Source organism: Plectrocnemia conspersa, unplaced genomic scaffold (assembly GCF_051122295.1).
Source record: "Plectrocnemia conspersa isolate PC_06_02 unplaced genomic scaffold, ASM5112229v1 ptg000002l, whole genome shotgun sequence".
In the NCBI taxonomy this organism is placed as follows: Eukaryota; Metazoa; Arthropoda; class Insecta; order Trichoptera; family Polycentropodidae; genus Plectrocnemia; species Plectrocnemia conspersa.
The window spans coordinates 1,371,646-1,396,857 of record NW_028277166.1 but is presented as its reverse complement, the minus strand read 5'-3'; the positions used below and the strand labels follow the sequence as shown (position 1 = coordinate 1,396,857).

The following is a 25,212-nucleotide window of genomic DNA, read 5'->3' as shown; positions in this document are numbered from 1 at the left end:
CGTTTGTTATTTTTCGGCCGTCGTCGATAGTGCAGGCTCGGCTATGGCCAGAGTTGCGCGTGTTTGGTCCGCGTCGCGATAAAAACATCAGATCGGTTTCGGGTCTGTACGGTGTTCGGAGGTGTCGTTGGGGCCGTGCGGGTCTCGACGGGGCGGGCGGGAGCCCCTTAGAGGAGGCTTTAGCTCTGCCTCGGGCTGCGGGCCGCGAGCTGCGGCGACGGCCGGGCCATGGCGGACGCGACGCCTGCGCGCCTGCTGCTCAAGGCGCTCCTCCTGGCGCTCGGCTTCTGCCGGGCGGAGCCTCTGCCTCTGCACCCGACGGATACCGCTGCAGGTCAGCTGAAACGATAGTCCATATGCAACAATACTAACGCGCCACATCCAAATCTCAAAATATTCAAATTCTATACAATTTCATATTTTGGCCACAGTAAAAAAATGCGGCCATGTGTTTAATTAGATTTAGTACTAATAATAATTAAAATAATTTATTTTTGGTCATAATAATTATTTTTATGAAAACATGTGTTTAATTACTAAATCAATTAAATGCAATAATCGAATTAAATTTTCCGAAAAAAATGTTGCCATGTGTCAGATTGCATGAAATATTTTTTTGTACTATTCGATGCACGAGATATATTTTTGACAGCTACTTGTTTTTTAATCATAAACGTTAAAACATTACCATTTTATTATTGCTCTGTTGTAAAACATGTTTATACTTTAATTCATACATTATCATTTTTTTTATAAATTCACTAGAAAAAACTTCAATAATACATAATATAGCAAAGATATATTTATGAGTAAATACAAAAATGATAAGCATATTCATATTTATATAATTCATATTTTTATAATTATTAACTTTGTACAAATTCATTTTAGACTCTTTCTTGATTTTTTTTACAATTATCTTTAATTAATTTTAGTAATCGATTATAAGTTTTCGATGAGTTTCTACCGAATTTTTTGGAGAATGCTCGAAAATTCTCGTCTTTCTCTTTGGCATGTTTTAAAAGAACAATGACATGTAGAATTTTCATATTTATAGAAATATTTTGTGTGAGTATCGTAAGATAATTTAACATATTTTTAAACCATTATTTTGTTTTATCTGAAGTAAAAATTTAATCTTTGACGTAAACATGGTAACATCAACATCAGCATAACACATAGTACAATATTTCTTTTCAACATGCTCTTAAATTTCTGCTATGTGATTGGTCGTTCACATTAGGGGATGTGCCGATACGTGTGAGTACACAGGGTACTGTTGGTTTGATACTCTCGATGTACTATTTTCCTTAATTTGTCGAACTTGTTTTCAATATTTCAAGTTCTTTTGTAGTCCGTATACCGTACAATATCATAAAAATGGTTAAATGTTCCATTATTTATAATCACCTCACAATCGATAAATATTAGCTGTATTTAGGCTTTTAATTATTATGAGTTATATAAAATACTTACAAAATAAAGTAATAGATTGACATAGTTTTTGGTATAAATATATTCATTCATTGTCGCTATTTGAAAAAATAAAAACACGCCCGTTTAATGCTGTTTTTAGCTTGCGAAAGATTACTCCAATCGTTTAAAATACTTATTCCTTTTAGTTTATATGAAACCGTGTTAAAGCAGAAAAACCAGTGGATATATATTTGGTCCGTTTTCTTGAACCAGGCAAAAAAATAATCTGGTGTATATAATATTATTCTAGGATGTCATTTATTTAAGCTAAATGTTTTCGTTTCTTAAAAGTTCACTTTGATGTTTACTTTAAATATGATTTGATTAGTATATAAGTTTTTCACCTGTGTTCGTGCGGTACCCTAGGGTACCGCATAAAATTTAGTGTTATACATGGTGAGTATCTTGTCATAACAAAAAGGCAATATTGTTTTTTTTTAAATAATCTACTAAGAAAAAGCGCTTTTTTATAAATGATCACTGCTCTGGAAATGAATTCTTGTCCAAAATTGAAAAAGTCCCTATCTAAAATAACCCAATAACACAGAATTCATAACACGACGGAAGATATTAAGCAGCTTTTTTAAGAACTCAAAGTCATGTTCCATTATTTACCATATCTAAAAGATAGATGGTGCCGAAAGATTTCAGATACAGATAATGAAGTAAACATAACAAAAAAAAACGAACATTTATTTGTAATTTCGACAAGTATATCAGCTCATCAAGTTTAATGCATTTTTCTGAAATTTGTTATCACACATTAGTCAATATTTTCAACATCTTTAGCTGGTGTTAAATTGATCACTTACTGTAAATATACACGAATTGAAAATATCAAATAAGAACATTAAAAATGCCAAACTGGAAATTATTGTTCGATGAGGATAAAATGTTGCGCGATCTAGTCATTTTGGAAATTTTTGCTAGAGGAGGACAAATTTCTGCGAGAGCTAAAAAATAGTCATTTCTAAACTTTTCGTTTAGAGGTCATCTCCGATTTTTATTTTGGTAGTATTTGTTAGAACAAATGACATCTAGTCACATTATATGAAGAGGTATTGGATTGGCGGATAATTGACATCATTCAAATTTCTCTACCGATGTTTGCTCTACAGATAAGTTAATTAAATAATATATGTACGTATATGCATGAGCAGTACAGTTAATAAACAACAATTAACTCATTACAAAGAAAGTGGAACGTTTTTTCGCAAGCTTTTGCAAATCGACAAACCATGTTTTAGGTGTAAAAACTGAACTGTAAAAATACACAGCTAGGGGGTAAAGATTGTAGGTCGTGATTCGTTTATTCGATTAACTGTTTTAAATTTAGTTACAATCTCTTTTATTCGTGGTAATCTGCCACTTAGTTTACTACCTAATCTTTTTGATACATCACGGGCAGACCTCTGGTACGAAAATGTTAATACACCATCCTGTGAAAAACATATTAACTGCTAAATTAACTAATTTACGGTAATGCGTTAAACTTCTCGATTTCCTACATTCTAAGATGTGTATCAAAACGGAGTTTCAGATTTCATCAAGAGAATAGTAGAAATCATAAAATAGTTTTTAATATGGATGAAACTATATTGTGTTGGAAAATATACCAGGTCGGTTATATATAGCCCAACAGTATACGTTTTAATGTTTGTGTTGTATACGTTAGAAATAATTGTTATTACAAAATCACTAAATTTTAATTTATCACTGATTGGAATTGTACTGATTATAGTAAGTTAATTCTATAGAAAAGCATAAATGACCCAATCAATGCCAGTGACGTTACTTTAGCTTTTTATAGGAGTGGGGGGGGGGGGGCAAAAATTGGCTAGTTAGTGGGCGTTTTTTTAATATTTAGATTTCATTATGATTCGTAGTATTTCATTAAATGACATGCATTTTCTGGCCAAATTCAAAGGGGACCTTGTTTGGAATCCACGTCAAAAGTTATTAAATCGTGCCATATAATAAATTTTAGAATATTCAATATGTTACGTTTGGGCTTAAACAGCAAATGGACGTTTCGTAACTGTCAGATTACATTTCAGACATTTAAGGGCAGCATATAATTTCACTAGCGCGTATCAGTTAAATTATATTTTCGCCAGTAAAAATATATATCGACTGGTGAAAATGTATTTGGACTTCACTAGTAAAAATATAACTACCGAAAAATACACATTCACTGTAACATTCATATATCGCGTGTAAATAAAAAAATGTATTACTATTAGCACCTGACACATAAATTATATTTTCACTGATAAAAACATATAACTACAGGTGAGTATTCCAATATGATTTCACTGAAATGACATACTTAAAAAACATTTTCGGGATAGATTTAACTGTTTATTTTTAATTTTTGAGGGATAGCACGAGAATTTCTGGTTTAGAATCAGGGACGTAATTTCAGCAAATTCAAAGAGTTGGCCATTAAGTGACATGCATTTTTCTGTTCGAATTCAAGGAGGGGCAAGCGCACCCGCCTGCCCTGTTTCCCTAGTGACGTCTCTGATCAATGTCAACATTGTATGTTATGAACTTATGATATTATTGCTTATTTATAAAAATAAATCCATCCGTTATAACCTGACACGGTACACATAATTCTCATCTGCGATTGGACAATCTAGCTGACTTTCACTTGATTAGGTTTATTTCGTAACGATAGGCCCTCGATCATCTGCTGCGTATACAGTATACACGTCCTTGCTCGGAATGTTTACAAACTGAGTATTAGTCACCGGGAAAAGATGACTGGTGTGTTTCTTCCACGTCTGCCGGCGTCTCTCGAATTGCCAGCCGCTGGCTCCGAAACGGCGCTGGCAAAGAGACGGCGAATTTGCCACCGGTGACTCATCGAGATTCTCTCTCTGGGCTCGCGTGCCAAGACGACTTCCTTGTGAGAAAGTCGCGCGAAGCAAGGTCGGTACGACTCGGATCCTGAGGGCGAATGCACTTGCGAGCGACCTAACCGGTCCTAGCGCGCCTAGCGTGGGCTAGAGCAATTTGAAAGGGTTTCCGTGTGTTAGAAAAATCTACACCTACCACGTTTCACCTTTGTGGCAGAAAAAATCATGGGTTCGAAGATTAAAATCCACGATATCATTATTCGATCTGTCTGAGACAATGGCTAAGTGAGAAAATTGTCATACCTTTTATACGTGTTCACTGTTCACATAAATTGGCAAATATAAAAAAAAATGTTTATTTGGACCAATTAAGGCGTATTGTCAAACTCCGCTTAAAATGTTTTCCCTTTTATTATGTCTTCGGGTGCTCCTTTATAAGCGTAACCATTGTGGTCGTTTCTCGACGATGATAAAAAACTTACAAATGAACTTATAGTTGAGCTAAATAATGCCTATTGTACTATACTTAGTGCTTTATGATTTTTGAAGTTTGTCGTACTCATTGTTTACCACGGTCTTGGTGTTTTGAATATTTGTAAAAATACATTTGTTGCACCTTTTTAAAGGATCCAAATTTTTCAGCTACTATCTGACTTGACTTGTTATATTTGACATGAGAAAGTTTATCATAAGATAACATCACGGATTTTTCTCTCAGAAGACAGGATGAAAAATTATCTAATATTAGAAGGATAGATACAAAAATGTAGGTGGAGATCAAGGCATGTTGTCTATATACTTCCGAATCGAATTTTTCATTAGCCGATGTCCATACGTGTCGAAAACTAAATCAAAAAGTGTCACCATTCATACATGTCTGATCTTTCCGCTTCGTTGGTCCAACTGAAACGTTTGAATTGAACCAGTGAAGCGTGGGATTTGTGGGTTTTGAATACACTGCTGTGCATTCAGCCACTGAACGCTAAATTTATACTTAAAATGTTAAATTTTTAAATGATCCGTCGATTTGGACTGCCGCTTGGCAATGATTCACTCGGTTGACCTTGATCTTAAAAGTTATCTTGCTTTTCGTACAGATTTCATATGCAGTCTATTTTCGGAAACGTGTCGTGTGTCTAGACTGGTGGCTGTACGTCGATAGATATTGAGAAGCGCAGCTTCCCTATTTTATTTATTAACACGAGGGAGAGAGAGTGAGAGGTCGACTATGTATTGTTATTTGTTAAATCAAGTGTGATATTAAAATATATCAGTTATCGCCACCACTGTGCGTGCGCTATGCATAAAAACCTATAATTAACGGCGATGTTCTGTTCGCAAACATTACTGAGTTTAAATGTTAATAATCATTATTTAAATATAGATGCAAAACGAAAAGTTTACCAGACTTTCTTATCCATCTGCAATTAAAACGCGTATCAACAAAACGACATATACAACATTGACTATTGGCAATGTATAAGTATGAAGGGCAAAATTGTTCCGCAGCTTCCCTCTAATCCATAATCCGCGCATCGCTACTGGTACATGCGTATGTATATTCAAATTATTGTTCCAGGGTGTGAAAGGTTAAGCTTTAGCGAAGTAATCGTTCGAATCGAAGCGTGCCTGGGCGTGGTACAGCACCTATGAGTGAAAAATCGGAGAAAGGAGGCGTGATGTAATTGCTGCTGGCCAAGAAATAGTTGCTTGCTCTGTCGTGTGTGTGGTATGCGCCAGCAAAATTGCACTTGCAAAAGTCGAAGGTCGCCTATTATTCTGTCGGCTTTGTCTCCTATCTTTTGTTTTCCCAGTCCCATCAAATAGTAAGTTTATTTTGAAAATCTTGTGTGCTTTGGCCCGTCGAAGAGTTTTGCATTTGCGATTTTTTAGCGCAACAAAAGTCACTTAAATGTCAGTGTTCCTAATCTCGCCTTCGGGAATTTTGTTAATGTCGGATTCGCGTGAATGTCAGACACGCGAGCAGATTTAGCAGAAAAAGTCTCAATCTCCACTCTCATGAATGAATCTCTTTAACGAGCCAGCGAGTTGAGGAGGAAGGCTTTGAAGACGTGTAATCGGATCGAACTGAATTAAGATGGTTGCTCGGACAACCTTGTAGATCTAGTAAAAGTAATTAACGTAATATGTTCAACATTTCAAGATTTTTCTCTCAGTCTCCTCCACAATCGATCTCGATCGCGAACATACTGCAGCACTCATCATTGCCGCCAAAGTGTAATTATGCGATCATTACTTTCCAACATTTCTTCTTATAAAACTTGTCTATTAATTTCAAGAAATAATTATACAGGTGATCCAATTCGAGTTTCCTATGTTGGCAGCACTGTAAATCAGACAATTGTCAATAATCATGCGTGTTCAAAGTGTCAAATGTTTGCAACAACACATTTCAAATTGTTCAATTGTTCTACAGAAATAATAATCCTGTACGAAATGTGTATCGAAATTTACGTGAAGATGATGGTAAATTTAATCGTCCTACTGAGCGAACAATTCACAACGTAGTGATATTTCTTTTAGAGACTGGAAGCGTTGGAGATATGGTAAGGTCTGTGCATTATAGTGGCGCCTGTTCAGTCGAGAGTATTGGTGCTGTAAGTGAATGATTTCCCGAAGACCGGGAATTGCCTATTCGTATGGCTCCCTTTGGCGCATTTTGCATCTGGACTTGCACCTATACCCGTATAAAATTCAGATAACATAATAACTAAAGTCCAGAGACTATGGACAGCGAATAATTTACGTCGATTGGGCGTTAGAGCAGTAGGAGGTCGATGCTGATTTTTAAAGAAAAAATAAACCACATCACCTCTCTGGGTATGTTAATAACCAAAATTGCCGCATATGGGGCGAGGAAAATCTTCATGGGATTCACGAGAGTCCATTACATGACCAAAAAGTGACTGTTTGGTGCGCATTGTGGTCAGGCTGCGTCATTGGGCCTTACTTTTTTGAAAACGATGAAGGTCGGACTGTAACAGTAAGCGCTATAGGCGCGTGATAACCGATTATTTTTGGCACGAAATTGAATATAATTATGTGGAAGACATGTGGTTCCAACAAGACGCTAATATCGTGTATACGCCGACAAACCCGAAACAATGGAGCACCAAAAACCAACATTCGCCAAGTTAGAGCCGAGATACCGTCTAAAATGTACGAAAAAGAAGCGATCATTTAATCGATATTATTTTTCATAATTATTGAACTACAGCATACGTTCGATTAATAAAAAAATCCGAAGATATCCCACCTCGTACACGGTGGGTTAAATTTGTGGGGGTTTTTTATAGTTCGGAAAGTAAAGTTGGATCATATATGTTGCTCACTATACGTTCGATATGAATTATTATTAAAAAATAAAAAAGCTCCTATCTGAAAAAGCTTTTTTAAAGTTTAGAAACTGAAGTTGGATTAGCCTTCATGATACATGCATAGAAACATGCGCTTGTAAATATAACACCTTCTTTCATTATTCTCTTAACAATTTATACACAAATAATAACTGGGATTCGTACTGCGCATAAAAATTTAATACTATATATAGCACTAGTTAGAAGTCAATAAATAATTACATGTGTCGTCAATAAATTACTAGAAAGTATAAATTTTTTTTTTGCATAAATTTATTATAAGCAAGATCCACTTCATAGTTAATTAAGCTATAATATAAAATTTATATTATAACATACTGAACTAACCTAATTTGTATCGAAATGATTACCCACTGGACACAGGCATTAACAAAATTTATATTATATTGATAATAATTCCATATACCGTGCGAATTCCACTATCTCGAGATTACGTCTGCTTCGGAATCATTACGGCGAGTCGGATGTTTTTTTTAGCAATAATTAGTTAAATCATATTTTGCGCTGGCGTATAAATTTTATCCATTATTAATCCATTCATGAACTTTTAAGAATCGCAAGGAATTCCAGACTGTATTGTTGGCCTTTACTGGAACTTTTTATCATTTGGTTACAGCGCGTGACTCACCCACTCCAATGCACGTTGCATCTGTACGCATATGATACCACCACCGCATGTTTCGATTTAAGACTGACAGTGGATCGCGTCAGCTAATTGGTTCTAATTGATCGCAACTCGAACGAACCGGCTTATCTCCGATTACTTCTTACGAACGCACTGAAGTAACTCTTGTTCTTTGCGGTCGTCTATCGGTTTGGATTTATATATTGTATCTATAGCATAGCAGCCGCAGGATGTCCTGATTCCTGCGTCGTTCGTCCTGTCAGCTCTCTTATCTAGTGACTGTACTGCATCATAAGATAAACATGAACATGTTTATTTTTAGATTCTCTGTGGTCAGTGTTTTAATTAAAATTGTTGCACCACGTGCGATAATCATTATGCCGCTGTCATGGTTCGCGTATGCGGTGGAATTTTCATTCAATTAATTTTTTAAACTAATGTATTTATACAGCTATGTTTGACAGCCTGTTAATTGTCGTGTGTGCTATTTTTTGTTGTTGAGAGAAAGCACTTATTATTTTATGTCAGGATAATTTTAATCTTGTACAAAGTATAAGATCTTGAATGTCAGAGTCTTTTCTATAGATAACCTCAAGCTTATGTTTTATAGAGAATCGTTTCTTTTGAGGTCCATATTTCAGTCTCGATCGATGTGTGTGTGATGCGATGTGAGACGCCGTATAACGACGCAATTACGAGTTCAACAAAACGGTTTCACCCGTTCACCCCTATGGTCTGGGGTCTCTTGCGAGGTCGCAGCTCTAAGCGTACTACAGAGTTGTGTGCAGCATCTTAAGAATCGCGGTGAGATATGTGATTTAATCTAAGCAAAACTCGGGTCGTGCGGGGTCACCTAGTAACGGCCTTGGTTTACGTGTCTTTCTAGCCTAAGTAGCCCCGAGGATGGTACTTCACCACCTTTTTGGTATTAAGTATACCCTATAGACAGCAAAGGGTCGGATAGGATGATTTTACGCTCCACGAGCGAAGAGAAAATGAAGGATTTTCTTCATTAACCCTCTTTGTGACAACGCGACGTGGTTGGATAGATTTATAGTGAGATGGCAGATAGGTGTTTTTATTATTTATAAGTTCTTTTCGACGCATTATTTATGGGTTTTTCTCACAATGTCAATGATTGAACTGATGAGAAGAATGAGAGTAATAGACATTTGTTTTACAATTCAATGCAATGAAGCGTAAATTTATAAAAAAATGAACATATATCGTGTTGTATAGTTATTGTATGCAATCCTCATTGTTAATGAAACTATGTAATTATAATATAAAAAAATAGCTAGAATAACTATGACAATTGAGTTGAAAATAATGATTATATTGTTGCAATGTCACAAGTTTTTTTTAGTATTATTCAATGTGATGGTTTCAAAATTTCGTCGATTCCATCACTCTTATTTTAGGCAGAAAGGCGAAAGTTGTATTATAGTCGACAGATTTCTAAGAGAACGTGTGCATTATATTATATTTTTGTAAATATGCGTAGCAGTGGTGTTGCGTCCATACAAATTGTCGCTTTCCATGTTTCATTTCCTGAATAAATCACTATATTTTTTAAACTTTAATTTTTGTGTATTTTTTAACTAAAAAACATTAGTCGTTATCGCGTGTAATGCAAATGTATTGCGGGATTTACGAACGCGTTTATTCATTTTATCAAATTGAGTAAAACTCTACGCATTTCATACAACAGTTCGAATTATTCGAACTCTTTATTTGTTATAGTATCACTATGCTGTACGCATCAAGCGTTGTTTTATTTCTATCTATTTTTTCAAGTTTCGATTTCAGCTATTACGATTGTTGATATTTTGCGGTGGTGTTTAACATAACATACAGCTGTGGCCAATTGAAAGTTGACATGGCGGTTCTTATACGTATTTTGTTTATTTAATCAACTTTGATGCATTTTTTACACGTTTTCGAATTTATAATAGATAAGTATATTTGTTTACTTTCGTTTTCCGTTAATACTGTCAAAAAAATACGGGTATTGTAAGATTAGGAATGTATATTTGCGTCAATTTTGGGAAAGGTGTAATTTTTTCGTCGTCTCAGCAAGTGCATAATGGCGAGCCTCCAACTGAACACGTGTCCGCGACTTTTTTTTGGTTCTATTCAAAGATTTAAAAATATGAAGCTTGTAAATAAAACACTTTAATAACATCTTGCTCAGATAATTTAACTCGGTTATTCTCGAGTTATTTAAGCAATCGTAGACAGTTTGTAACCTATGGTGGACAATTGTCAAAAGAATATTTAACCCTTCGGGGGTTCCTCAAGGATTCAATCTGGGTCCTCTGCTTTTTGTGTTATTTATTAATGACATAAATACAGCAATTAAAAATTCAAGTTTTCTTCTGTACGCAGATGATTTAAAATTATATAAATGCATTCGATCTGTTGTGGACTCCTTCTCTCTACAAAGTGATTTAGACTCTCTGTGGAGATGGGCTTCCATTAACCGTCTGCCGGAAAATGCCATACTGTGTCATTTTCTCGATCCCGTTCGCCATCAGTTTATTTCTACCATCTCGGTGGTAACATTTTGACTAGAGAAACTTCCACTAAAGATCTCGGAATCACTTTCGTGAGCAAATGGAGGTTCTCTCTACACATACACGACGTCTGTGATAAATCTTCCAAGATGCTCGGCTTTGTTATGAGGAATGCCTTTCACTTTGACAATCCGTCAGTTATTCGCATCCTCAATGATACCTTAGTTCGTAGCATTCTTGAATCGGGATCTATAATTTGGAATCCCCGAATACCCAAATATTCCCTTTTAGTGGAAAAAATTCAAAAAAGGTATTTAAGATACCTTTACAAAGGGACATTTGGTTATTATCCGTACTTATATCCCAGCGCCTTTCTTTTAGGAGCGTTGGGATATGATTCGCTGAGTTCTCGCAGAAAGCTGTATGTCGCTAAGCATTTTTTCAAATTACTAAAAAGTGCTGTCGACAATCCAGCTATTCTCGAGGAATTCCAGTTTTGGGTTCCGGAACATTTTCGAGAATCACGATCGAGACCTCTTTTAATGGCCGTTAGGGCTAGGACATCCGCACTTGCCGACTCGCCTATAGCTGTGGCCATCCGGCTCCGCTGGCATTACATATTGACTTATTTAATGTTAGCTACGAGGATCTGATCCAGTTTGTATCATTTAATTTAGATATTTTATAGTTTTTTGTTTTGTTTAAGTATTGTTATATTTATATATATATACACGGTTTTTTATGTTTTATAAATTTAAAATTTGTTTTCGACCATCGTGGCGCATTGGGGTAACCTGTTAGGCCACGATGGTCTTAATTTAATCTAAAAAATAATCTTAACAAAATTATTTTGACGTAATTTTACTTTTGTTTAAATTGTGTAATCTATAGATAAAGGATTAATTTAGTGAAAGTTTGAATTGAAAAACTATAATTGGACTGACAGAACGAGCCGATGGCATGGCGCAGAATCGTCTTGCAAAATGGGTTCAGCAGTAAAGTTCTTCAAGAGATGGAATAAAGTCGTTTTATACAACCAATTTATATATTTTTGAATTCATGGTGCCCTGGGCGAAGTTTACGAGCCCAATCCATAAGCTGTCATGCACCCCCAGATCATCACATGAGTGCTTGATGAATCGATTAATGCATTTGGGATGAAATCTTTCGCCTTTTCTACGACGCACAGTCTTTTACCATCTGCTCCAAATATATTAAATTTGGATTTGTCAGAGAAAGCCACTCTTTTCCAATCTTCAACGGTACAATGGCATTGAGCTTTTGACCATTCAAGGCGATTCTTTTTCATTTTCTCAGTAAATAGTGTTTTTTGCTGGGTTTCGCGCTTTAAATCCAGCTTCAACTAAACGTCTATTCATCTCGAAATATTTGAGTTTGAAGTAGATTTCAATTCTATTTGTATTTCAGCAGCAGTTTTGAATCGATATTTTGTTATGATATCCTTTATTCTGCGGTCTTTTCGAGCAGACCTCATACGCTTCCGAACACTCCCTTGCACCCTCTTCATGTTTCGTGATGTTTTTTTAATACATTTTCAAATAGCAGAACCACTAAGACCCACCCTTCGTGCTATCTCTAGAATTGAAACTTTTCTTCGAGATAGACTATTATTTTAGATTGTACCGTGATCCAACATTTTTTTAGATCTCTATGATTTTGGGTTTGTCTTTACATAACCGAGGGTAACGTGCAACTGAGGAGGCTTTACAAGTTAAAATATCTTGTAACTTATTACCACAGATGCACTTGATAATAAAAAATACAATAGAAACAAGTTTTAAGGAAAGAATGCATTTTAATAATAGAAATTGTGAAATATTGCCTATGAAACTTTCAATTGGCCACAGCTGTTGCTTACGTTTTTTTATTTAATATTAGTCATAATAAAATTCCACGCACTTACACTGGTGTGTAGATATTTTGTTTTTCAAAGGACAATATTTTCTATTCACATACGCTTATGTTATTATGTGAACAGTATTCAAATGAGTTAAAATTCGGTCTTAGTTTGTCCTGGCTGGTTTAAATTCAAAGACATATTAGATAGGTGTTGCTTCAATACTCCATGCCTTGCATTCAACACATTGTGGATACATAATTGAGACGCGAATTCGTTCCGTCGGTCACTTCCAAATTTAAGACTTCTAAGATAGCGGCGTATTTCAACGGAGGTCGTTCACGTGTCCATCGGTTCATCATTGGTAGATCACGATCGATATTTTTTTCCACCACATCGAACTCTTGCATAACTCAAAACAGTAAAAATAGACGATAGCACAGAACAGCGAGAGAGAGAGAAAGAGGGGAACCGGAATTGGCAGTTTTATTTTTACGGTCCAATTTTGGCATTTTCGCGACGTTATTTTCCTCTCCTGCCGAGAATTATTATCAACTCTTGGGTGTTGCGTCACCGATGAGAGCAGCGAGCCAACCTTGACCCATGGAGGATTTCTATTTTCGAACACACTTTTTCTCATCACTTGGGAGTCTCGGATAAGCCTCGTAATTCCTATGGAGGCTTTATTTAATACGGGCGATAATAAAGAGAAACGATCGAGAGGGAGACACTCGATGCCCGTGAAGTATCTGAATATTATTAGCGCAATTAAATTTCAAATTAATATTTGTAAATCAGTTGCAAAAATATACAATGTATGCATTTTGAAAGTAATTGTATTTGCATCTTTCTACTTTCTTTTTTGAATGTTTTCCAACGCACTATTTTTAAAATTTATTAATTCATTAAATTTTGCTCTTGTAATGATGTATGTACATATAGATCGGGATTGTTTCATAAGTCTGCGTTTTTTACCTTGTGTGCTGGCTAAAAAACACGTTTAGCTTGTATGCTTTCTTCTGTATCGTTAGTCTGCTTTGATGACAGCCCTAATATCCTCACTAACAACCTCTAAGGACTACCTGTAGATATTCAATGTAAAAAATTCCCGGAACGAAATTTGTAGAAACAAATATAACAAATTTTAAATGAATGGCATCCTTGCCCATTGCATTACATATGATTTTAACTGCTATTGTCGCTTTAAGACTCATAAGGCATAATGTAGATTAACTGAGATTTTTAATCTCCATTGTCATTATTGATTTCGGGTTGAAAATATCGAAATAAAAAATATCCCGTTACTAAACAGTATTATTGATACGACTACTGTTACCAAACACTGAAAAAATAGTGAAATTATCGGTAATATAAAAATTACTCATTATTTTTTGTCAGTTATGATTTTGTCAGTTATGATATGTCAGTCAGAAAGAGTACTTAAAAAATTGTAAAACTGTTTGTTCAAAGCGACATATAATATTTATAAAAACATATTTATATGATTGATGATTGAGGTGTGATTTATTTATATTATTTTATTTTATTTTAATTTTTGCATATTTAATATTTATTTAAGAATATCTCAATTATATTTATTCTGGAAAGATTTATTTCTACGCATGTTAAAAGTAACATTAATTAAATTTGAGCTATAAATGTTTGTAAATATTATACTGCATAACCCTTGTAGTTCCAGACAATTTGGCTTAATATTTCTGATTTAAAATCGTTGATTTACATTTTTTAAATAAATTGTAAATCAACGATTGAAACTTTTTTGTACTCTCAATGATATTTAATATTAGCAATAATATTTAGTTGTTACAACAATAAAAAAATCATATATTTGTCATATTTTTTACTTAAAAAATATAATATAAATCAAATTTGATGTATAAAAACACCCTTCAAAACATTTTAACTATTACTTATTTTAATTATATTGTATAGTACAACCTATCTTTAGTTTGGTACCAGACAAAAGTTAACATTGTGTTATTTTCCAATGATTTTTTTAAAAACATACATTTTTCGCAAATTTTTCAAATACGTTTTTTTATAATTATTAAGACTTACTTATTGCTAATATTTAATACCTATGTTTTGTAAAGCATATTCCATGGACTATTTGTCTAAAAACATGTCTGAATGGAGATAAAAATGTATAAATAGTAAAATTAATTTCGTGTATGCAATACCTGCTTTTGTTTTCACTTCGCCAGCCATCCCTATAATAAAAAAGAGCGATGTTATTTCTATTACATGACAATAACTGGGAACTGCTAGGTACCGTTAGACTTGCCTGGAATTTAGTAAATGTATTCCTTCATGTTGACACGTCGCGCATATAATACAAAAATATCATAAATATGTTTTATTAAATTTTAAATTAAAATAATATTGGCCGGTGTTATTTTTTGCATAGGTAGGTTGGGTCGATAATAATATTCTACTTTGATAGAACTACTTAGGTCAAACCCCTACAGTGAGCATCATTTTATTCTCCGTTTCTGCTTTCAAGCAATATGGGTATCATCGTTTTCGTAGTTCTGTGCCATGGAATGGAGATATCGTTTTTAACAAATATTTTCGGTACTACCAGTATTTCATTTTGTAGTACCGGTAACTGCGTTGCATAATACTATATATCACACATTGACTTAATTTCTATCAGTCAAAATTATTCCCGAGTAGCATTTTGTTATGTAAGTCTAAAATTAAATTTTGCGACATGCAGTAAATTTTAACCTGAACATTGCTCATTATAAAATATTAAATAACAAATTAAATATGAACGTCGTATCCACCCTTAAAATTTATTAGGCATAGGACGTCGCTAGGCAACGTGAATTTTCGTCTCCGCTCTGTTGAGGAATCGACGTTTTTACGATCCGGATTGCGTTTTTATGCTCAGTGAAAAAGATCGGTTATCTCTCCGTTGCGGTTAACGCCGCCTTTTCGGTCATTATACCGTTAAAAGTTAACCATTTTATTACATTATTTTGAACCGCGCGCTATCGCTCTCGATAAAATAAACTTTCGTTCATAATCGCGAGTTTTCCATCTCTCTCGCTCGGTCGCTATTTCACTTTTAGCGAAAACGCTTCGGGAAACATTTATCCTTGTTTATCGATGCCGTGGGAAAACACCGTGCAGTTATTTTTCTTGAAGTAGTGGCTGTGTGCAAAATACACTGTTTACGTATACGTGAACACCTACGTAACGACGCAAACGTCTACGTATAAAACGCACGTAAAATTATTATGAGCGCTGAGGCTACACGTTAACATAATGAATTGGTAAAGTTCGCTGGGAGGAACATTTTAAATTATTCAATGTGTGGCCTTTCTTACTATTTACTTAGCTTTGTGCGGTATAGTTTATCTACACTACATCATAAAATACTTTTATACTTCATTCCCATTGATGTCGTAATAATATGATCTAATAAGGCACATGTGGAATCTGTGTTTATTTTCTTACATAAAAAGGGATGAACTATAAACTAAAGGCTAAGGTGTGGTGTTGTCGATAGCTGGATCAATCTGTATGTTGCTCATTATCTGACATTCATAATTATAAATAGTTCTTTATTATTTAATAATTAATACGGTATACGCATTATAAATACAGAACATGGTTCAACTATTCATATATAACTTTTATATAGAAAATGTTCTCCGTTTAGATGTAAATAAACAAATAAATAATGCGCACATTTTTTCTCGTTTTCTTGGATTTTCCACCGCGTTAATAAACAACGTATGATTCATACTCTTATGTATTTTTGTTTCGCACTGAATGAACGGCGATCACAAATTGGATTTCGTACGATAACAAATAATCGTATGCATATCGCACACGGAGCGAAAACGACACCTTTCAATGTCAAGGTTTCACCTCGTGATTCATTCATTGTATACACATTTAAAAAGAACGCCACACACGACCGGCACTCATGACTAATAATTCTGTTAATAATCTACACACACGCACTGCGTGCACCTAATCGTATATATGTTGCTATGGAGATTGAGCTCTATGATATTATTGAATACGGTTTGTTCGTTCGTTGTCATACAAATTGCAAAATCAGATTTGTATACAGCGCAACAATCGCCATGAATTTTATGGCATTTAAATCGTTAGTATTTAATAGCACATTCTAAAGTACGTATAAAGGTAATCTCGCTTACACTGCCCTCTTGCTCGTGACGTCACGAATAAACTGCGACTCAGCAGTTAGGCCTTTAAATATATGGTGTTAATCAGTCATACTGAATGTAAACTATTTTTATATTGAATAGTTAAGGACATACATATATCGTATTAGATAAACCTTGCCAAATATTTTGACCACTCAAAAATAATTTTAGGTCCGATGAACAGATGGTGAATGACTGTCTGATAAAATACTTTATTCGAAAGGAATCTATATACATTGTAAGAGCTGAATGATTTGTGTCGGAACAAGTAGTACACCATCTGGAAAGATAATGAACTCATTTTTTGGGGATATCAGAGGAATTATTTATTTTGAAAAAATCAAGGTCTATAATAGTCTAAGATCATCTCGATTCCAATTATTGCTTACAACTCTTTAACCTTTACCGGACAATTTTTTTTTCTTATTGAATCCACTGCGGTCCAATTTATTCAATCACAAAAATTAGGCTTCTTACCTATTGTTTATGTATAATTTATTTCGTAAAAATAAATGTGCGTAAAAGGATCAGCTTTTTCAAAAGGTCTAGAGGCGGCCATTTAATTGATATTATTTTTCATAATTAATGAAATACTTTAAATTTGTGTTTTTTTTAAATGTTCGTAAAATGAAGTTGGATCACTTTATATATGATATCCTTCAGCATATATAATGTATGTAAAAATGTAAAAACAAAACTTTTTATGCTTGCACTACTCTCTGGAAGTTGTCCGAACCGAAGTTCAACTGAAGTCGGCCGAGGTCGCCGACTTCCGAGTAGCGGCCACACTGCCACAAATTTCATATGCCGTCCAGACGGCGGGCGTGAACGACGTACGTACGGCGGCTGCTGTCATGTACAGCTGGCATATTTGCGCGCGATCAAAAAATGTGCCAAATAATCGCAATTTTTAAATTGTCATGTTATTAAAATTACGCTACTGATAATTATAAAAGTTTGTGTGGGCACTCACCAATATAATATTAGTGAAAACTTTTCGGTCGTAAATATTAAATTTACGCAAAATCTTTGTCGGCTTTTGCAAAATGCCATAAGGCATAAAAATGATACTTCAGAATACAAACACCACATCTGTGACTATCCTAGAATTTGTCGCCATCGATTCTAAATAAGAATTCGTTATGGTGTGACATTTATATAAACCGATCTAGGAAAATACACGAGGATATTCAAAACGATTTTTTTTAACAAAATCAAGTACCACTAATCATTTTTTAAATATTTATTTTATATGAAAAAAAATATAATAACGATATCTGTTAGAAGAATATACTATCAAAAATATAATTAATCCCTTTTGGTGCCCTAAAATATTCAAAGATGTCAGTAAGTCTGTTGGAGTCCTCGATAAGCATGTGGTATTATATATTGACCACGTGACCACGATGCAGCGCTCGACATACGTGTTGACCATAGGACGCCTAAGCGCATACTGAAATTGAACCGAGTTACTAGTTCTATCTCAGTTTGCGAAAAACCATATCATTATCTCTCTCACTCTCGTCACTTAACACGCGAGAGAGTGAAAGGAGAAGTATCTCACCGCTCGCGCTCGAAAGAGCAGCTCCGACTTCGGTTCCTTTGACTTCCGTCCGTTTGCCGACAATGTTCGGAAGCGCTCGAAGCTGGCCAAGTCGACTGAATTACCCCCACTTAACCTCCCGTTCTCGGTAACCTCGGACAACTTCCGAGAGATTTTAGACCGAACTCGACCGAACTAACCCACTATATTCTCCGTTCTTGGCCAACCTTGGCCAACTTCCAGAGAGTGTAGTGCAGGCATTAGGTTAAAAACCATTGATAACAATTTACATGTCTAGGTTTTGAGCGGCTGGTACAGACTGGATAAAAAATTGTTTCAAAAATCCATCGATGGATTAACAGATTTTACGTAAATTTTAGTAATTTACCAATTCAAGGTAAAATAAAATAAAATAAAATACTGGAAATGTTATCATAAAGTCATTTAAAATGTCTTCAAAAACTAGAAAATATATAGGGCCGTGACATACTATATGCCTTTGGACTGTAATGGTAAAATCATTTTGGGCATGACATCCATGCATTTGGACTTCTAAAGGTTAAGAGTTTTACTTGATGAAGAGTATTTATTGATTTGTTTGAAGAACATAATTGGAACTCCGAAATATATTTCACCCAAGTTTTTACTTTTTTTTATATATGTACATGTACTCTTTATGTATTCGAATCGGATAACTTTATGAACAACCCTCGTACGTAAGATATTATATAAGCGCTATCATTTTTCTCGTGCTATGATAGATTTATCTGGCATGCCGACTTTATCAATGAATTTCGTCTCAATTATCGCGGTGAATCACCATCGATTGCCATGACTTATGGCCTCTTTATTGAGCTGAATCATTCGGTCGCCGTCCTTGTTGTGTTTGTTTCGCCTTTGATGGTTTCAAAATGAACTGCTCAAGTAATATTGGTTAGTACTTACCATACACGTTCAATTAATAATATAATTATCTTTATTTTTTACAGGTTCTCCGCCCCCCCTGGAATTAGCAGCCTTGGCGCCGGCCATATTGGCCGCCTTGTTTCTAGTCACCCTGGTGCTGCTGCTCACTGGTTGCGTATGTTGCAGGACCCATAAGTTCACGGTGAGTAATATAATATTAATCGCCGTTTTTTAACCCCAGAGGGGTAATCTGGAAACCGCTCATTTGACTCGACAACAAATCGGATGTACGCGACGGGTTCCGATAACGAAATTAACGAGATTTCGTAGAAGAGCGCTGGAACCAGATTTTCGTTGAACCCATCCCATCTAATTGAACGTTTGCTTTAAGCAAATCGCGTGGGAGTTGCCAATCAGCTCGGCTGTATATATTATTATGTCATGTTATCGCTATTAATTATATTATATAATCATAAGGTCAATCAAGATTGAATGTCCCAAATGTATCTAGAGGAAAATTTCTGATTATAATATAAGTATGTTGTTTATTAGTTTATTTTTTATGGATTGCATTCATGATAATGCATATACAATCTCCTATCCATAATTAAAATATTTTCTATCATACTTTATATGTAACTATTGAGAGCTGCATATACTTTCAGCGTCTTTGCGGCAATAGCCACAATGTTTTTAGTATCAATTACTTGTTTAGATGACTAATCGCCCACCGCCATAGTTCGATTCTCACCCGATCGCCCACTTCGCTGACGATCGACAGATTTCTCTCCGAAGCTACACGCGATGTTTTTGTCGTTATCGTGTCATTTTTTTTTGCATAAGCGTTCAATCGCCCGCAGAAGGTCGGTACGAGTCATGAAATCACGAATGACCGTTTGGTCCAATCCGCCGGTTAAATAGCTCAATTGAACGAAGTACTTCTTCTTTATGAGCGAATATTATTTGTTGAATGGAGCCAGCGTGCGTGCCGTTGCCCAATCAGAATATGAGTATGTGTCGAATTGTGTGCTCTGGCAAAGTATTGCCCTTAGTACTACAATTTGAGGTTAGATATTATCGGCTCGACAGTTCAATGTGAACTGTGAGCGCCACTCGTATGCTCTGCTATTTAAACAGTTTCGAACAGGGGGCGCGTTAGCGCGAGTATCATAAATTTGAAGCTAGGAATAATTCTCATTAACATTCGCAATTTTGTTAGTAACACACGCCCCCGCTGAGTGCGCCGGCGCTGCATTCTTTGGCCGATTCCATGCAGCCAAAATAAATATAGTCGTATTTCACGCATATCAGAATATTGTTTTTGTATGTTCTTTAAAGCGTGTTATTTTAATCAATGATTATATATCAATCGTCTGATTTGATTCTCAGTAAAGTAATTGCCGTTTTCTTGTGTTATATGTATCGAACACATTTACACGCAAAAATTTCAAGCATAGATCATTAGAAAATCATTGTAATCAAATTAGAGAAAGTAAATTAAACTGTGGAACATGGCAAAAACTTAATGCCGTATAATCTGCATCGCAAACTTTTGATTAGACGGCTGAAGCTATCGATTTTTGTAATATTTAAAAAATAAAACGTGTAATACTTATATATTCTCCATCTTTTTCTACAATTATTATCCACGTTTTAATCGTTTTTTATATCTGATTCGAAAAATAATGTATTTTTGAAAGCAATGGATTATTTTTATATTCGTTTCTGTAAAATATTTTTTCCAACTAAAACTGTTGCATGGATTTAGATAGAGGATAGTCGTTTGGAGCAATGTCTGAAGAATACTGTGGGCGAGAAAGGAGTTCCCAAGAAAATCCATTGATTTTTTTCTATCGTCTTCTTTGGATATATTAGGGCGAGAGTTGTCTTGGTGTAAAATTATCCTTTTTTAATTTATGAGGGACGGTTTTTTATGCCTAAACGAATTAACTGAGCACATAACGTGTGTCGTAATTATCTGCACATAATCCAATAACTAATAATGAATTATGCCCGTTATATCCCACGAAATGCATAACATTATCTTATTGGGGTGTACTCTTGTTCTTGGGGTTGGAATTGGGGGTTGACTGCCATTCAACCACTGCCTTTTACGTCGCGTGTTAAAGTAAACCATCCACTTCTCATCTTCAGTAACAATTCGACTCAAAAATAAATCTTTCTATTCTAGAAGCATTAATTATTGGCATATTGAGATTCGCTGCGTTATGTTTTCTTCAGAGAATTTATGAGATACCCATATTCTGCAAATGAACACCTTTTCTAACGTTTTAAATGCCTGAATTGATGTAGGCAACACGTTGAACTTTTGTGCTAGCTTCTGTATCGTTAATCTTGGACTTGCTTTGACGGCAACCCTAATAACCTCACTAACAACCTCGAATTACTACCCGAATTTACTTGGATGTTCAATGTCAAAATTCCTAGAACCACATTTAACTCTTTCTAATTTTAATGGCGTTCCTGTTTATTGCATTACATGTGTTTAACTGCTATTGTCGCATTATAACCGAGTTGAAATTCATAATGCATAATATAGCTTAACTAAGAGTATTTTATCTCCACTGCCATTGTTGATTTAGGGTTGAAAATATCGAAACAAAAATATATCGTTACTTAATAGCATCATTAATACGACTACTATTAATTAATACCGAAAGAATAGTGAAATTATTGGTTTTTATAAAAAGTTATACATTTTTGCAAATATAAGAAAGAATTATTATTAAAAAAAGAATAAAACGATGTCACTGATTTTATAGATATTGATTTCAATGTGATATCTCACTACTTTCAGTTTTTTCCGTTGTAACGCATTGGGAAAACGCCCGTCAATTATAATAAATTTAAAATACTATTAATTAATCGAAATACGTTTTCTGTATTTTTATATATTTTTTTATTATTCACTAAAATTAGCTGGTACAGTTCTTAGCTTACACAGTTTTTGAAAAAATAAACAAAAATTTACTCTGAATGCCAATTAGAGTTATTTTATTTCTAGTAAAATTGCAATTTATGGGTGAAAAAAAAACTACCAAATATACCGCCGCGTTCTCTTTCTGAAATATACACTGCACGTGGGTATAAATCTACATTTTATTTAATGTAACTAGTAGTTGACTTAGATGCCCGTTATACCAAATTGGAAAGTGTTTTATGCATTACGCTCATAATATCGCTATTCGCTACTAGTATATCTGACCCTTTCTACCACGATTTGAACGTCGTTAATTGTCATCAATGCCTTTAAGTAGTATATATAGATGGATAAGGAAAACGCTCGTCCTTAATCTACCACGAAACCTATTGATGATCGGAAAACAGCCTTGCGTACCACCCCTCGTCGTCGTTCAGAGGATATTATAATTAATATATCACGAACTCTAAAATTCTATATGTACAATGTGCGATAAATAAATTTACTCGTTTTTTAATTTGTGAATAAAATAGTTGACATTTTCATATTTTTTTCCAATTCGGTGTTAGTTAACCGTTTGACTGCCGTAAGGACACCGGTGTCCACTTAGGAACGACGACATGAATGCCGCTAGGACGCGGGTGTCCGTTTCTAGTTTTGTATTTTTTTTTAAATTATGAAACAATTTTTTTCTATACTTATGTGTATAAACTGGATGTAATCTTGTTCCTATAATAAATAGTGGTTCACATATTTTTTTTAAATATGTTGATAAAATCATCTATATTTGCCAAAAACATGCTCGGCATTCTTATCATACATACACCGCCTAATTTCGCTTGGTACTAAAAGGGTCTGACTTTTTAGCTCCCAAGTCGCATTGCGTTTAAGTTTTAGTGGGTAAATTGCTGTACTCTTATCTCTGCTTGCCAAATGTGTGGATTGCTTTGTTATATTATATACACTTATGTATATTAAAAGTATGTCTTGTCCAATTATGCTAAAAGCAGGCGAAACATATTTTCGTTTCAAGAAAGTAATCAAGGAGAGTGAAAAAACCGTTGCGTTCTTTATGTATGCACACAACTGGAGCACAATGCAACGGTCACAGCAAAATGTGCGGAGAGTTCGCGATGAGCGTGAAACAGTGCCAAAGGATTTTCTTAAGGAGATGCCAAAATGTCACATATCATGCTTCGAGTCAAAATAATATTACGGATTAAGGTCTACGAACTTCTTCTGCTTCGAAATAAACGCGATAATTATAACAGACAGCATCCATTCTATGTTGACATTGTGTCTTACAATGCAAGTTTAAAAAAATACACACTCCCACGCAGGTTGGAAATGATGCGCGGAGCTTTTGTGTGTGAGTTGCACAAAAACACGACAATGGCGTTTCCACGCCGTATATCCTAAATTAATTGCCGGCGATTCTCACACTGGGCGACGCGAGTCCTTATTCGGCGTCTGTCTACTGTAGTATAATATTTCGTGTTTTATTATCAATTTTCGAACGAGAACTTTCCGCTCACGCTCGTTCTGTGCAAATCGTACATAATATTATTGTGTGTGTGCCCACGGAAAAGCGTGGGCCCCCCGTGGGCACGGCACTGCGAAGGTCGCCGCTAAATTTTGCCCGTAAAATCGACCGCCCCAGGCGCACCCCGAATTCAATTTTTCAGCAACCCTATTTACGCACAGGAAGGCCCAAAAACCGAAAGAGTATAAATTGTGTGGTTAGATAATTGTCGTTGGATATATAATTTATGAAACTGTTTGTAGTAAATCATCGAGTACAGTGGCTAAGCTATATGACACTTACTAAAATGGGTTGAACACGTTGGACCGTTCACGCGTTTCCGCGTGATAACGAATCTTCGCGGTCTGAATGTGCTAATATAGAGGTGTCAACGTAGCCCCTTTTCGCGGGTTTTCACGGATAAGTTTGGCGCGATTTCAGCTGAACTCTTATTTATTTAAGTCTGAAGTGAAGTTGTAGTTCGGGATGAAGTTCCTACTGGAAGTAGCGGAAGTTTATTACTTGTGAAAGTGATTCAGTACGACCGTGTTCAAATTTATATCTCCTTTCCAATAGTAAATTGTATTTAGCACCGACCAACGTATTATGCAGGTTGTTTCGGTTATTTTTTGCAAGCACCTTAAAACCACTATGGAAGTCATAAGTGATCATTTTTATAAAGCTGACGAGAAACTCTTCGTTTTTAGAATGACAATATCAATCAATTAGTTATGTAGCTTTTAGCAAGTCCTTGCGACTAATGTCGCAACCATCACGGGTGGTCTCGATATAATTAAAGATAAAAATAATTAAAACCGCACATAAGGATAATTAACAGATAATCATAATTTTAGTAAGAGCTGCTGTTTAGAAATGGAGAGACGGAATATTGGCATTTTGTCAATGAACCGTTTATATTGATTTTTAATATAAACAGAAAAAAAATATTTGGAAATGATTTGCAAGGTATCGGCATTTAAAGTATCTTTATGATTATCCGTACCATCCTGTATAAAGTGACTTGTCGGGGTTGTTTGACTTTCAGGGGCTCTCAAGTTGACTCTAATTCCAATTGGCGGTAAACATGTGTATACATAACCGAGCGATGGACGGAGAGCGAAAGGAATGTGCTCTGGGGAAAAAGTAGCGACGCATATGTCTCGTGTGAGTCACTCTCGATGCAATTGTTGAGCTCTCGTTGTTCGTCCTTCGCACTATAAATACATAAACTGTAGACTGCCGTGCTGATTTTATGATAGCTCAAGATTTTCAAACGGTATGATAATCTGATTTGAATTTGCTTTTTAATTAAGAGCGGCATTCGCTAGATAGTTAAATCTAGCATCACATTAGGA

General features: G+C 35.1%; 1 protein-coding gene across 2 annotated transcripts in view; it reads left to right on the top strand.

Moving 5' to 3' along the window:
• The first annotated feature begins 28 nt into the window (after positions 1 to 28).
• The window catches only part of LOC148237272 (uncharacterized), a 48,521-nt gene continuing 23,337 nt past the window's right edge, over positions 29 to 25,212 (top strand). For both annotated transcript variants that reach the window (XM_088203455.1, XM_088203447.1), the window contains exons 1-2: positions 29 to 334; positions 19,478 to 19,596. In XM_088203455.1, coding sequence (XP_088059581.1) covers positions 229 to 334; positions 19,478 to 19,596 — 225 coding nt within the window. In that variant the 5' untranslated portion in view covers positions 29 to 228. The remainder of the gene's footprint in view (positions 335 to 19,477; positions 19,597 to 25,212) is intronic.